The sequence below is a fragment of the Phyllostomus discolor genome, chromosome 4, assembly GCF_004126475.2.
Source record: "Phyllostomus discolor isolate MPI-MPIP mPhyDis1 chromosome 4, mPhyDis1.pri.v3, whole genome shotgun sequence".
Lineage (NCBI taxonomy): Eukaryota > Metazoa > Chordata > Mammalia > Chiroptera > Phyllostomidae > Phyllostomus > Phyllostomus discolor.
The window spans coordinates 28,383,796-28,398,509 of NC_040906.2; the positions used below are offsets into that span (position 1 = coordinate 28,383,796).

The window sequence follows — 14,714 nt, forward strand, 5'->3', positions numbered from 1 at the left end:
AATTTAGGATACACACACACATACCTGCATGCAAATGTGTGTGCAACCTTCATTAGTTTCAAGTAGATATATCTTCCAAATTTAAAAAAAAAAGTCTTCTGACATTCAAGTATCACCTTACCTGATTTAAAATGCAATCACAAAATCGGGGGACTGTTAACACGCTGAATACTTTCGTATAAAATAGATAAAGGGCTCCCCTTCTGGATTATGAATTAGAAAAAGACACCCTTTCCTTTAGGACACAAGTGGCACAAACAAGGCCTACAGGCTGAATCCAACCCTCCACCTGGTATCCAGCCAGGTACCTTGTTTCTACCCAGTGGCAGCGCCAAGCTCCTTGCCTCTAGTTAAGGAGTGGTTACATTTATACAGTCCTAAAATTACATTCGGCCCTTTGAAGGCCACTGTGAGGCTGATGTGGCCCCTGGTGAAAATGAGCTTGACACCCCTGCTCTGGGAAGAGTCTGCAGGCTCACCCAGCCTGGAGCCAAGAGTGTACGGCCCCATGTGGGATTTCAGAGCCAGGGGCTGTTGTACAACCTGTACAACCAACCATTGGCAGTGTCTGTATACTGTGGAAACACAGCTGGGGTTTTTTTTTTTCATACAGATATAAGTATAGAGTCTTTTTCAGGTCATTGAACTATCTGTTTCAGTAAACAAAGATATTATGTGCCAGTTGATCTGCTAAGCACTAGGAAATGTAAAATTCACAATCGGATCATGAACTGCAAAATTTAAACTTAACTTCTACTCTTCTTTTCCCCTAACCCCACTGCTATATTGTGTGCTGACAAACTTGGGAATTCAAATCTATTTTTTAGTATTACATAAAATAGATAGGTGAATCTCCTACTAGACATCATGCAAACCATTCTAAAGAAAATTAAAATCTGGGAATGGAAGGACCATATTTTTTTTCCAAAAATTTTTCTTTAATAAAGATTTCACATATCATGGGTTTGGTAGAAAATAATTAAAATATTATGTAAATAGTCCAGTACATAAATTACTATTTATATTTCAGATCACATAATTTTTCTGCAAAATCTGTGCATATTCTCGTGATGTGTTCAAAAGGAGATCTTGACATGAATTTGCCTCATCAGTTGATGCTACAGGATAAGCTCTATAGTCTTCAGCTTCAAATTCAGCAGCATCTTCTTTTAGTTCTCTAGTTAGAGTGTTTTCAAACTCCTACTGCATCTTGATCAAGTAAGTCCCCATGCTCTTACTTGAAGTTTGTGGCCTTGAGGTAGGAATCACCAAGTTTTCTCCTGGAGTCAAGTTTCCATAGAGTACCGAACTACTATTAAGATTTCCAACACAAGGCATTTCCAGGCCTGGCTTTGGATGAAGAGTGCCGAGTAAAATCTGTTCTGCCGTTTCTGCAGGAGAGGTTCAGTGCTGAGCTCTGCTAGCCTCTCGTTAGTCTTGTTTAGTATGTTTGCTAATGACTTTCTACTTTCTATTTCTTCCAGGTAGAGTTGCTTATATTTTTCCAAATTTTTTTCTTTACAATTTTGAGACATTTTTATTTTGGAGAGTTCAGATTCCAGATCTTTAATTCTGAGTTCCAACTGACTTCTTATTGAAGCATTATGATTTTCTCTTAACTGCGCCAGATTTTCTTGAGATGCTGCTTGTGTCTGTAAAAATAGATTGACTTCTAATTTTTCTTCTATATTCTGTCTTGCTCTTTCTTCAATCTTCCATTTATACTGTTCTAATTCATTAAATTCTATCATATTCATTTCCATATGTGTTTTGAGGTTTATTTCTTCTTGTTTCCACTTCCTTTTTTCATTCTTTAGATTTTTACATTTTTTGGTAATGCGTTCATGGGTAATAACTCCTGTTGAAGACATTTATTTTTTTCATCTACATGTTGACATTTTGAAGATGCAGTTTCTAGTTTTGCTGTAAGATCATTGTTCTTATTTTATTTTAATCATTGTTCAAGTACAGTTTTCTTTCTTTTACTCCCAATCCAGCCCAGCCAACCAACCCTCCCCACTTCCCTCCCATTACCACCCTCCCCCTAGTTTTTGTCCATGTGTCCTTTAAATTTGTTCCTGTAAACCCTTCCCATTCTTCCCTGAAATTCCCTCTTCTCTCCCCTGTGGTCACTGTCAGCCTGTCCTCTATTTCAGTGTCTTTGGTTATATTTTGCTTGTTTCTTTGTTTTGTTGGTTAGGTTCCTGTTAAAGGTGAGATCATATGGTATTTGTCTTTCACTGCCTGGCTTATTTCGCTTGGCATAATGCTTTCCAGCTCCATCCAAGCTGTTGCAAAGGGTAGGAGCTCCTTCTTTCTTTCTGCTGCATAGAATTCCATTGTGTAAATGTACCATCGTTTTTTGATCCATTCATTTACTGATGAGCATCTAGGTTGCTTCCAACACCTAGCTATTGTAAATTGTGCTGCTATGAACATTGGGATGCATACGTTCTTTTGGATTGGTGTTTTAGTATTCTTAGGATAGAGGCCCAGCAGTGGAATTGCTGGGTCAAAAGGCAGATCCATTTTTAGTTTTCTGAGGAAGTTTCATACTGCTTTCCATAGTGGTCGTACCAGTCTGCAGTCCCACCAACAGTGCACTAGGGACCCCTTTTCTCTACAACCTCTCCAACACTTGTTGTTTGTTGCTTTGTTTATGATGGCCATTCTGACTGGTGTGAAGTGGTACCTCATTGTGGTTTTAATCTGCATCTCTCTGATAGCTAGTGATAATCAACATTGTTTCATGTGTCTTTGGATTTCTGTATGTCCTCCTTGGAGAAGTGTCTGTTCAAGTCCTTTGCCCATTTTTTAATTGGGTTCCTTGTCTTCTTAGAGTGTAGTCATGTAAGTTCTTTATATATTTTGGAGATTAAACCCTTGTCTGAGGTATCATTGGCAAATATGTTTTCCCATATAGTTAGTTCTCTTTTTCTTTTAATACTATTTTCTTTAGCTGTGCAGAAGCTTTTAATTTTGATGAGGTCCTGTTTGTTTATTCTTTCCTTTATGTCCCTTGTTCTAGGGGACACGTCAGTAAAAAAGTTTCTGAGTGAAATATCTGAGATTTTCCTACCTATGTTCTCTTCTAGGTCTTTAATGGTGTCACGTTTTATATTTAAGTCTTTTATCCACTTTGAATTTATTTTTGTATAAGGTGTAAGTTGGTACTCAAGTTTCATTTTTTTGCATGTAGCTGTCCAGTTCTCCCAACACCATTTGTTGAAGAGGCTATTTTTACTCCATTTTATGTTGCTGCCTCCTTTGTCAAATATGAATTGACTCCAGAGACTCAGGTTTATTTCTGGGCTCTCTGTTCCGTTCCATTGGTCCATGTGTCTGTTTTTATGCCAGTACCAGGCTGTTTTGATTACAGCAGCCTTGTAGTATAGTTTAGTGTCAGGTATTGCGATCCTTCCTACTTTACTCTTCTTTCTCAAAATCACAGCAGCTATTTGGGGTCGTTTATGGTTCCATATAAATTGTTGAAGTGTTTGTTCTATGTCTGTGAAATAAGCCATTGGTACTTTAATAGGAATTGCATTGAATGTGTAAATTGCTTTGGGTAGTATGGACATTTTGATGATATTAATTCTTCCAATCCATGAACACGGTATATGTTTCCATTTGTTTGTGTCTTCCTTGATTTCTCTCCTCAGTGTTATGTAGTTTTCTGAATACAGGTCTTTTACCTCTTTGGTTAGGTTTATTCCTAGGTATTTTATTTTTCTTTTTGCTATTTCAAATGGGATTTTTTCCTTGATTTCTGCTTCTGCTGTTTCATTGTTGGTGTACAGAAATGCCTTTGATTTCTGGATATTGACTTTGTATCCCGCTGTTTTGCCAAATTCATTTATTAGGTCAAGCAGTTTTTTTGTGGAGTCTATAGGATTTTCTATGTACACTATCATGTCATCTGCAAACAGTGACAGTTTTGTTTCCTCCTTTCCAATTTGGATGCCTTTTATTTCTTTTTCTTGTCTGATCGCTGTGGCTAAAAGTTCCAGTACTATATTGAATAGAAGTGGTAAAAGTGGACAGCCTTGTCTTGTTCCTGATCTTAGTGGAAAAAATTTTAATTTTGCTCATTAAGTATGATGTTGGCTGTAGGTCTCTCATATATGGCCTTTATTATGTTGAGGAATGCTCCCTCTTTCCCCACTTTGCTGAGTGTTTTTATCATAAATGGGTACTGTACCTTATCAAATGCTTTTTCTTCATCTATTGATATGATCATGTGGTTTTTGTCTTTGCTTTTATTTATGTGATGTATTACATTTACTGATTTGCGAATATTGTACCATCCTTGCATACCTGGAATGAATCCCACTTGGTCATGGTGTATGATCTTTTTAATGTACTGTTGGATGTGGTTTGCCAGTATTTTGTTGAGGATTTTAGCGTCAATGTTCATCAGCGATATTGGCCTGAAGTTTTCTTTCTTTGTTGTGTCTTTATCTGGTTTTGGAATTAGGATGATGTTGGCCTCATAAAAAGAGTTTGGGAGACTTCCATCATTTTGGATTTTTTGAAATAGTCTGTGAAGGATAGGGGTTAGCTCTTCCTTAAATGCTTTGTAGAATTCTCCTGTGAAACCATCTGGTCCAGGGCTTTTGTGTGTTGGGAGTTTTTTGATTACTGCTTCAATTTCTTTTGCTGTTATTGGTTTGCTCAGGCTTTCTGCCTCTTTTTCATTGAGTTTTGGAAGATTATATTTTTCTAGAAATTTGTCCATTTCATCTAGGTTTTCAAATTTCTTGGCGTACAGTTCTGTGTAGTAATTTCTTACAATGCTTTGTATTTCTGTGGTATCTGTTGTAATCTCTCCTCTTTCATTTATGATTATGTTTATTTGGGTCTTCTCTCTTTTTTTCTTGATGAGCCTGCTTAAAGGCTTGTCGATTTTGTTTATCTTTTCCAAGAACCAGCTCTTGGATTCATTGACCCTTAGAATGGTGCCTTTAGTCTCTATGCCATTTAATTCTGCTCTGATCTTGGTTATTTCCTTCCTTCTGCTTGCTCTGGGCTGCCTTTGTTGTTGTTCCTTGAGTTCTTATAGATGTAGGGTTAGGTTGTTTGTTTGGAATGTTTCTAACTTTTTTAGGTGGGCCTGTATTGCTATGAACTTCCCTCTCAGGACTGCCTTGGCTGTGTCCCATAAGTTTTTGGTTGTTGTGAGTTCATTTCATTTGTTTCCAGAAACCTTTTGATTTCTTCTCTAATATCATTCTCGACCCATTCATTGTTTAATAGCATGCTATTTAATCTCCATGATTTTGAGTGTTTTGGGTTTCTTTCCTTGGGGTTGGTTTCTAGCTTCAGTCCCTTGTGATCCAAGAAAATGCTTGGTATAATTTCAACTTTTTTGAAGTTCTTGAGGCTTGTTTTGTGCCCTATCATTTGGTTAATCTTTGAAAATGTTCCATGTACATTGGAAAAGAATGTGTATTTAGATCCTTTGGGATGGAGGGCTCTGTATATGTCAGTAAAGTCCCTTTCCTCAAGGGTATTGTTCAATGCCACAATATCTTTGTTGATATTTTCTTTGGAAGATCTGTCCATTTTTGATAGTGGGGTGTTAAAATCCCCCACAATAATTGTGTTGCTGTCAATATCTTTCTTGAAGTCCTCTAAGATTTTCTTTATGTATTTGGGTGCTCGTATGTTAGGTGCATATATATTTACAATATTTATGTTTTCTTGGTGGATTCTTCCCTTGAGTATTATGAAATGACCTTCTGGGTCTCTCTTTATGGTCCTTTTTTGGAAGTCTATTTTGTCAGATATGAGTATTGCTACCCCAGCTTTTTTTCCCTGTCCATTGGCTTGGAAAATTTGTTTCCAGCCCTTCACTTTCAGCCTGTGCAGATCTTTTATCCTGAGGTGGGTCTCTTGTAGGCAGCATATGTGTGGGTTATGTTTTCTTATCCAGTCAGCTATTCTATGTCTTTTGATTGGAGCGTTTAATCCATTTACGTTTAAGGTTATTATTGATAGGTACTTATTCATTGCCTTTTATGTACATGTGTTCCTCTCTCTCTCTCTCTCTCTTTTCCTTTCTTTCCTTAAAGCAGTCCCTTCAGCATCTCTTGCAGAGCTGGTTTAGTGGAGGTATATTCTTTTAGACTTCTTTTGTCTGGGAAGCTTCTTATTTGGCCTTCTATCTTGATTGAGAGCCTTGCTGGGTAAAGTAGTTATGGTTGCAGGCCTCTGGTTCTCATTACTTGGAATATTTCTTGCCATTCTCGTCTGTCTTGGAATGTTTCCATTGAGAAGTCAGCTGTTAGCCTTATTGGGGCCCCCTTGTATGTTACTTCCTTTTTCTCCCTTGCTGCCTTTAAGATTCTCTCTTTGTCTTGAAATTTTGCCATTTTAATTATGATGTGTCATGAGGTGGGCCTCTTTGTGTTCCTCTTGATTGAGACTCTCTGTGTTTCCTGGATTTGTGTGACTTTTTCTCTCATCAAATTAGGGAAGTTTTCCTTCATTACTTTTTGAACTAGGTTTTCTATCCCTTGCTCTTCTTCTCCTTCTGGTATCCCTATTATACGGAAAATATTACATTTCACATTGTCTTACATTTCTCTTAATCCCTCTTCATTCTTTCTGAGCCTCTTTTCCTTTTCTTGCTCTTTCTGGGTGTTGTTTTCTACTTTGTCCTCTAGCTCGCTAATCCGATCTTCTGCTTCATCGATCCTGCTTTTCATTCCTTCTACTGTGTTCCTCAGTTCGGAAATGGCATTCTTCATTTCCTCTTGGCCTTTGTTGAGAGTTTCTATTTCCTTTTTCATGTTTATATAGTTTGCAGTGAGATCGTTGTAGCTTCCCTCTAATTTCTGAAAGCTCATTGTGAGTTCATTGAACTTCCTGATAATCATTGCTTTGAACTCACTATCTGATAGTTGAGTTGCCTCTATTTCATTTAGCATTTTTTCTGAGGCTTCCTCCTTTCCCTTCATTTGGGGATTGTTTCTTTGTTTTCTCATTGTTTGTGGGATTCTTCTTGTTAGCCTCTGTTTCTTAAATTGATCTGTTCTGGCTCCCTGTGATTATGGTGTGAACTTCTGTGGTAGAATACCTGTGAGATTCAGTGGTGCAATCTCCTTCGTGTATCCTGGTGTTCACAGCTTCCCCCTCCTCTTTTTTGTGATCAGTTGGAGGAGTAAGACAAAATGGTTTAAGACAGCAAGACAGTTTACTATGATATTTATGTTAGCAGCCAGTAGAGAAGAGATGGGATATTCTTTGGCTACTTATAGTGTTACCTGTGATCCTCTACCCCATTAGCCACGTTTTAGAAAGAATGGAAAGAAGGTAAGACTCTTATTGGGGACGAAAGGATTGTTAGTTGGATCTAGAAAGCTGTGAGGCTGTGGGAGGTCAGCTTATAAGGTAGGGTTGGAATAAAGATTAGTAAATAGGAGTAGTGTGTAAAAGAATAGAGACAACCCCCACAATAATATAGTTCAGGAAATTGCAAAGTGGGCTGAGATCAGGTACGGGTATCGAGTAGTATTTACAGTTGTATGAACTAGGTCTTATTTACAGTAATATTAAAGCAACAATCTTGTGGCAGAATATATGAGATCTAGATAACAAGAATAAGGAGTATAAAACCTTGAGAGGTGTACTAATGGAACACAGATGAAGGATAGTAAATTATCAACACACTGTGACTGGGATACCAGGGGGAACCTATCAAATGACAGTATAACCAGCCAAGCAAAGAAGATTATACAGAAAGAAAAAGAATACCAAAATACTATTAAAATAAAAAAATCTCAGAAAAGTGAGAAAAAGATAATACAGATTTGCAGTAACTTGCAAGCTCAAAATAAAAAAGGGGGGAAAAGCAGAAGATAGAGTGCAGGAGAGATAAATTTGGAGTGGAAGTAATAATACTAGGATGAATGGAAGAGAAACATAAGGGATTGAGAGATATAAAAATAATAAGAATTGAACAATAAAAAGTCGCTTAAAACACAAGGTAAAATCAATCAACCAACAACAGCCAAACAAAACAAAACAAAACAAAAAAACCTCTTGTTGGTTTCTAACTGGCCAGACCAGTTTTTCTGGTCTTGCTGGCTTCAGCAGGCTGAGGGGCTTATCACTCTTCCCAGTCAAATCTCAGTAAGTCTCTCGGGTACTGTCCCCAGGGCCAGCAGGGCACTCTCCCCAGAGCCAATCTGACTTTCCCCTACAGGACCCTGGGCTCTTCCAAGCACGCTCTCCAGAGCTCACTGCAGCGGTCTACCAGGCTCCGGGGCCCCACAGGGCTCCTGCGTCTTTTTGGTTTCACGATGCAAGCTCTGGGGATCACAAGGAGACTCACCCTTCCCCCAAATTTCATCGCAGTGGGTGCTATGTTCTCGGGAAGCACCCGCAAATTTTCTGGATTCATGGTGCAATCTCTGGGGATCGTAAAGGGGCACGTGCATCCACCAGTTTTGGGCTCTAGGAACGCTGTAAGTGCCACATCCCTTCCGGGTTCACAGCGTGAGAGTCAGGATTCCCAAGGGGGCGCAGGCTTCCACAGTTCAGCGCCACAGGCTCCAGAAACCTGAGAACGCCTGCACCCTTTCCTGGATGGTGGCTGCAAGGTCAGGGTTTTCCACTGATCCACACTCCCACCGGGCTGGGGGTACAGGCACACTTCCAGGCCACCCCTCGTCGTGCCGGCTGGAGGCACTCACTTCTCCCAGGGCTATGGGTGGGGCTCGCAGCCCCTGCATGATTGTCTCCCAGTCCAACTCCCCTCTCTGTGCCTTCAAGCCACAAGGTCTCCCCTGGTGTTGTTCAACCCCCATTATCCAAGGAGGGAGCAGCGACTCCACTCTCCTGGGTGCCCTGAGGCAGACTCGGGAGCACAGGACCTGGGGACTGCAACACCCCTGGTCCCCGTACTGATCCCTGGGTTCCTGTTGTCCTGATGCAGTCTCTTTACTGTTTGGTTTTTCAATGTCCGCTATAATTTTTGATGTCCTGTTTTCAAAAATGTTTCAGTAACCTAGGCCACTTGCTCTGTTCCTCTGCCGATCCACGGGTTTCCCTCCCCTGCACAGAAGCCGAGAATCATTCTCCCTGGAGCAAAGCTGCCATCTTTCCTCCTCCTGTTCTTATGTTTTAACATATTAATCTGAATATCTAGTTCAATTTGATTTGGTTTTAAATCTTCAGGGAAGCTAAGCTCTCCATTTTCATATTCATTTAGCTTCCTTTTTGTAATTTTTAAGAGTTTCTTTTTCTAATTCACTATTTTTCTTCATTTCTTTATCCAACCTATATTCCACAGATTGTTTTAACTCAATATATTTCTTTAATTGTTCCCTTTCATCCTGAGATGAATTTGTACCTACCAGGACTGTCTGAAGCTGTTCAATTTTCAGTGATTGCTCTTTGATTGTAACTTTTAAGTTGGCATTTTCAATTTCAAGCTTTTGCATGTGATCTTGTGTCTCCTCAGCACATCTTTCAGCCGCTGTACATTGATCTTGTGCTTCTTGTAATTGACTTCTGACTTGACCTAATTCTTCTTTAAATCCTGTGTCTCTTCTACATCCGTACGATAATGTGATGTAACCTCCAGTGAAGCCTCTGACATAGATTGTTTTTTTAGGGTGTCAGCCAGCTCTTGTTGAAGTTGTCTCACCATTGCATCTCTTTCTACTTTATCATTTTCATGCTTATTCATTCTTTCTTTTAAATGATTGCATTCATTGATTAACTCCTTATTTCTTTCATTCAGCATAAGAGCTTGTTTTTCATTTTTGGCTTGAAATGTTTTTGTGATATCCTGAAACTGATCTTGAATATTAATTACTATCTTTTCTTTACTGTCAGCTTTATTGTGAGCATTATCCAGCTGTTGTCGAAGCAACACATTTTCACTTTGTAGTGAGATAGCCTCTCCTCTAAGGAGCTCTGTATTTCAATGTATTTATTCACTTTACCCCATTCCTTTGATACATGTGTTCAATTTCCTTCTTTTGACGCTGTGTTTGGCTTAGATCTCTCTGTACACCTTCTAAAACCAATGTCCTTTCTCTGAGAGCATCTCTTGTGTGATGAAGCTCAATTTCTAGGCTACTGAATTTACTTTCAGCTTTAAAAAGTTCTTGAGAAAGAATCTCATTTCTATCTTCCAGGTCAGACATATCACAATTCATTTTGTCCCGTAAACGAAACCATTCATGTCTTGCTCTGTGGAAGTCACATTGCAGGTCTCTTTTTGATGTCTCACTTTGCTCATGATCCTGTACAGCAGTAGCCAGTCTAGACCGATATGATTCAATTTCTGTTTCCAGTCTTTCTTGTTTTGATTTTCAGTCTCCAGTTTAGACTTTAGTATTGTATTCTCAGCTGTCAGAACATTAAGCTGCCCATTATATTGGGATACTGTTTTTTTAAATGTTCCCTCATTCAGTTTTACTGTCTTTTGAAGAAGGTTATTGTTTTCTTTGACAACTGCAATGTCCTCTAAATATTTTTTTCCATTTCCTGGTTCTGGTTTTTTGCTGTGTCTATTTCCAGGCTTAGCATGACAATTTCATCCTGTAACAAATGGTTTTCATGCAACTTTTTTTCCTTTTTCATAATTATCAGAAACCTGATTTAGATTCTTTTTTATAATCTTTGATTTCATCTCTAGTGTTCTAAGAGTGGTTTCAAGTAGTTGGCTCATTTCAACTACTTTTATATACTGCTTTTCTTTTTTTCTTAACTGCTTCCTTATTTCATCATATAACACATCCATATTTCTTCTATTCTCTTTTTCTTGTTCTTCATTTTTTTAAATGGTGTTAATTTACTTTAAAGGCAGCATTCTGGACTGGAATGCTGGACATGAGTTCACTTCTGCCTCTAAATTGGTGACTTTTTTTTTTTAGATTTTATTTATTTATATTTTAGAGAAGGAAGGGAGGAAGAGAGAGAGAGAGAGAGAGACATCACTGTGCAGTTGCTGGTTGCTGGGGGTCATGGCCTGTAACCCAGACATGTACCCTAACTGGGAATCAAACCTGTGACACTTTGGTTCGCAGCCCGCACTCAATCCACTGAGCTACGCCAGCCAGGGCTCTTTTTCTTCTTTTAATATAAACCTCAAGTTGCAGAGTTTCCCATTCCACTTTTTGATGCTCTGTGATTTCATTTCTTTTGTTTCTGATAGCCCCTTTTATAGTTCACTAACCCTATTTTCCATTTTTTAAATTTTTCCTGTAAGTATTTTCACAGTGATTTTTCTTAAGTTCTATTAATCTTTCATAGGAAAGAAGTGTGTCCTGCATTTTCAGTAAGCTAACAGAATCAAGACTTTTGCTACTTTCAGAACACATTTTAGGTCTCCTCTCTCCTTTGTATTCAGAAGTTAGTTGATGATTGCTTGTTTCTTGCTTTGATAATTGCCTTGTTACAAGCAGCTTTGCTACTATAGCTGTATTTGACCAAGCACAACGTGGTGGAGAGCAGTGTTGCCATCCATGTCCATTATATTGGCGTTGGCACCACGGTCTAGAAGAATTGTTGCATGTTCCTCTTGCTGGAATTGTACGGCCTTAATCAGAACTGTCCTGTTTTCACTGCCACCAAGGTTCAACAGGCATTTTCTATCAGCTAGGAGAGTGACCACTCCTGCATGGCCATTGGCACAGGCCAAATGTAGGGCATTCAGACGCACACAGTACTTCCTTCTCCCTCTGTCCTAGTCTGGTGTACCGTATCTCAGGAAAAGAAGTAGAAGTCCATGATTCAGGCTCCTGGCACCATCAGCTGTGTTGCCACCACAATCTCCAGTCAATCCAAAGCCATGTGGCACCTTCTCATGGCCCACCACCAAGAGTCCTTTCACCCCTTTTCTTCCTGGCAAAGTGTCTCCTGCTGCCTAAGTTGCATGGCAAAAAGGAGCACCCCAGAGCCATGTGGTCCTGACTCTAACCCAAGCTGCAGGGTCCCCACTCCACCAAAGCCTCAGGGTTCTCTGAAAGGACATTTTAATTTTCTTGATCACTGCTTTTATCTGTTGGTATATATAAACAGGCATGGCCTACAATTGGAAAAATAATACATCCTAAAATGATATAATGATAATTTGATATGCATAATTCTATTTTTTAGAAAATACATCTAATTTCAGAATAAACTTCTATAGTAAATTGATTTTCCATAATAAAGCATATATTTAGCTATAGTTAAGCAAATTAGTAGCAGGGTAAATATTAATATAGCTTACACCCTCAACTTTGGATTCCTCTTTTCTAAATTCAGTAATTTAGTATCCAATAAAGGAAGTTTTGTGCTCACTAGGTGTAGAAAGAAGAGGGATTTATAGTCTTTAGGAAAGACATTGTGAAGTTCCTTCAAACAAATGGAATCATTAATACACTTTTAAACAAAACAAGAAATTGTGTTTGTTATGTGATATGAGATTATATAGGATCTCAGAATTCTTATCCTAAGAGCAGGCAAGGGAGATAGAGTTATCTTTATTTCCCTCTGTTAAACCAGCAGTACCTAAACTTTTCTCTAGTGACACTTGGCAACAGAGAATTGTATGGTGAGAGGGAGTTTTTCAGATCATCAGAATGCCTTGCTCATCTGATTCTCTAAAACCCAAGAATCCCCCAAAGGAATCGAAACAGAAGACTGAGAAACCAAATTGTAGGAGCATCCAGAAAAATAGCCAGTGGGTGGGTCTCTGTGCACTTCCACTGGAACTCTAGCAATCTGTTACATGTACTGTAAAGCAAAAATTATGTATTGTTCACCAGTGTAACAGAAATTCCCTTAGTAATCTGGCTTACCTAATTGCTCTGTGTATATCACAGGGAAGAGGAAGAATGTTTCCTTGTCCTCTGCAACTCAGCAAAAAATGTAAAGTAGGTCAAATTTGTCTTTAGACTCTTAATACCTCCTGTTCTATAAATCTTCTCTTTATTGCTCTCTAAATATTCACAGTGCTGCTGAACTTCCTCTCACCCTCCAATTCTAATAATCCATTTCCACTCTCTCTCCAAACGACAGCAGCCCACTCCTTGGCTGTGGCCATCTCTGTGAAGTGTTAAGAGACAAACTGCTTAAACTGCAGAGGAAACTAATTTGAGAATGACTAATAGCTCCATATCTTCTTATGGGCAACCATCGATTATTATATTAGTAAAATATAGTCATATTATAAAAAATTTAAAGATAAAAGGAAAACAAAGCTCATAATCCCACCACGCTAACACGGCTACCAATTTAAAAAATTATTTTTGGTGTATGTCTTTCAGTTATTTTCTTGAATGTTTTACTTGTTTACTTTCAAAGTGTACATGAAAATTTTTATTATTTTAATATAAACATAACCATATTCTTAGATGCTGGGATCTGTATGTGTGTGTATTAAAGATGTTTATTAACTTCTAAGGAATGATCATTTGGATGATATAAATAGTAAAATATAAGAATTCATAATTTATACTTAGGGTTGGGAAAGATGTATTTTGGAGGAAAAGAATTATAGAATAGGCTGTCGGCTTTGCCTAGGAGTCTGACCCCTGAGGACAGCTGCCCTAAATTTATCTGGTTTCAAGCTATATATCATCTTTCTCTTTTGAAATAATGGATCATTTGAAACAATAACTTTTTTTTCCAAAAGCATGATTTCTATAGTATTATAGTTTTCAATGGGAGGTATTGGGTGTAGGGTCTGAATTTACCTATAAAACATTTGAAGTTATCACTTTTTTCTCTTAAACTGTTTATATTACATACTTTGGTCCTTATACATTTAAAATACACTTTTCAAATTAAATCTTTATTGTATTTTTTCTATTACCATTTAGTCCCCTTATAACCTCCTTCCCCCAGCAATCACCACACTGTTGTCCATGTCCGTGAGTCCCTTTTGCTCTCCACCCTCTTGTCCCCACCCCGACTAGCTGTCAAACTGCTCTCCATCAGAGGCCTAACTCACCAACTTGACCTTTTATTTTAATATTTAGGATTGTTTGGATAGATTTGAGGATTCACCTATGACCTCTTTTCAGCATCTTGAAAAATTGAAATCAAGAGCAAGCCTTTTAGGAAAGAACCCAGATGATAGCCATGATCGGTTAAAACACTCTGCAAGGCCGTTTACTGCTCCAGAGGTTAACAAACGACGAGAAAACCACACTGGAAAAGTTACAAGTCCTCGAATGGTTTCAGCAGGCTTAGTTCATTTAAATGATACAATCCCAGATTATGATATCCATAAAATGCAGCCAAAAAAAATGTTCGCTCATTCATGATATTATCCAACTGTTAAAAAAGAGTTCAGAATGACATGTGAGGCCAACAGTTGGAATACCATTTCTCCAATTAACAAAATGGTTTGGAGATCTGTCCCTTTGTGTGATAGAAGTCAGCAACCAAATTTCACCTTGTTAGAACCATTTTGTTTTAATTAAAATGAAAAGAAACACTTTTTGATGTAAATGTGTTTTTGTTTCCTTCAGGAACAAACCCAGAAATACATATTCAGTTCATATTTATTAGCAAAGTTGTATTTCCAGTTTTCTTCTTTTTCACTGTGTAACAATATCATTCCAATTCATAGTTCTGTTTTCTTACATCTTTGTTATGCTCTAAATTACCCCTGCCTACCTAGTTTTCAGGTTCTGTATTTGCAGTTGTTTAGCCTTTTACTCTTCAGCTTTAGTTATACAGGGTCCAGCAGAAGTAACGCCTGC

The 14,714-nt window shown here is 38.2% G+C and overlaps 1 protein-coding gene and 1 pseudogene across 1 annotated transcript in view; one reads left to right on the plus strand and one right to left on the minus strand.

Annotated features, from left to right (window-relative positions):
- The window catches only part of C2CD6 (C2 calcium dependent domain containing 6), an 89,856-nt gene extending 75,350 nt beyond the window's left edge, over positions 1–14,506 (plus strand). The window contains exon 15 of the mRNA XM_036022572.1: positions 13,986–14,506. Coding sequence (XP_035878465.1) covers positions 13,986–14,273 — 288 coding nt within the window. The 3' untranslated portion in view covers positions 14,274–14,506. The remainder of the gene's footprint in view (positions 1–13,985) is intronic.
- LOC114494003 lies at positions 923–11,431 on the minus strand (annotated as a pseudogene).
- Positions 14,507–14,714: the final 208 nt, after the last annotated feature.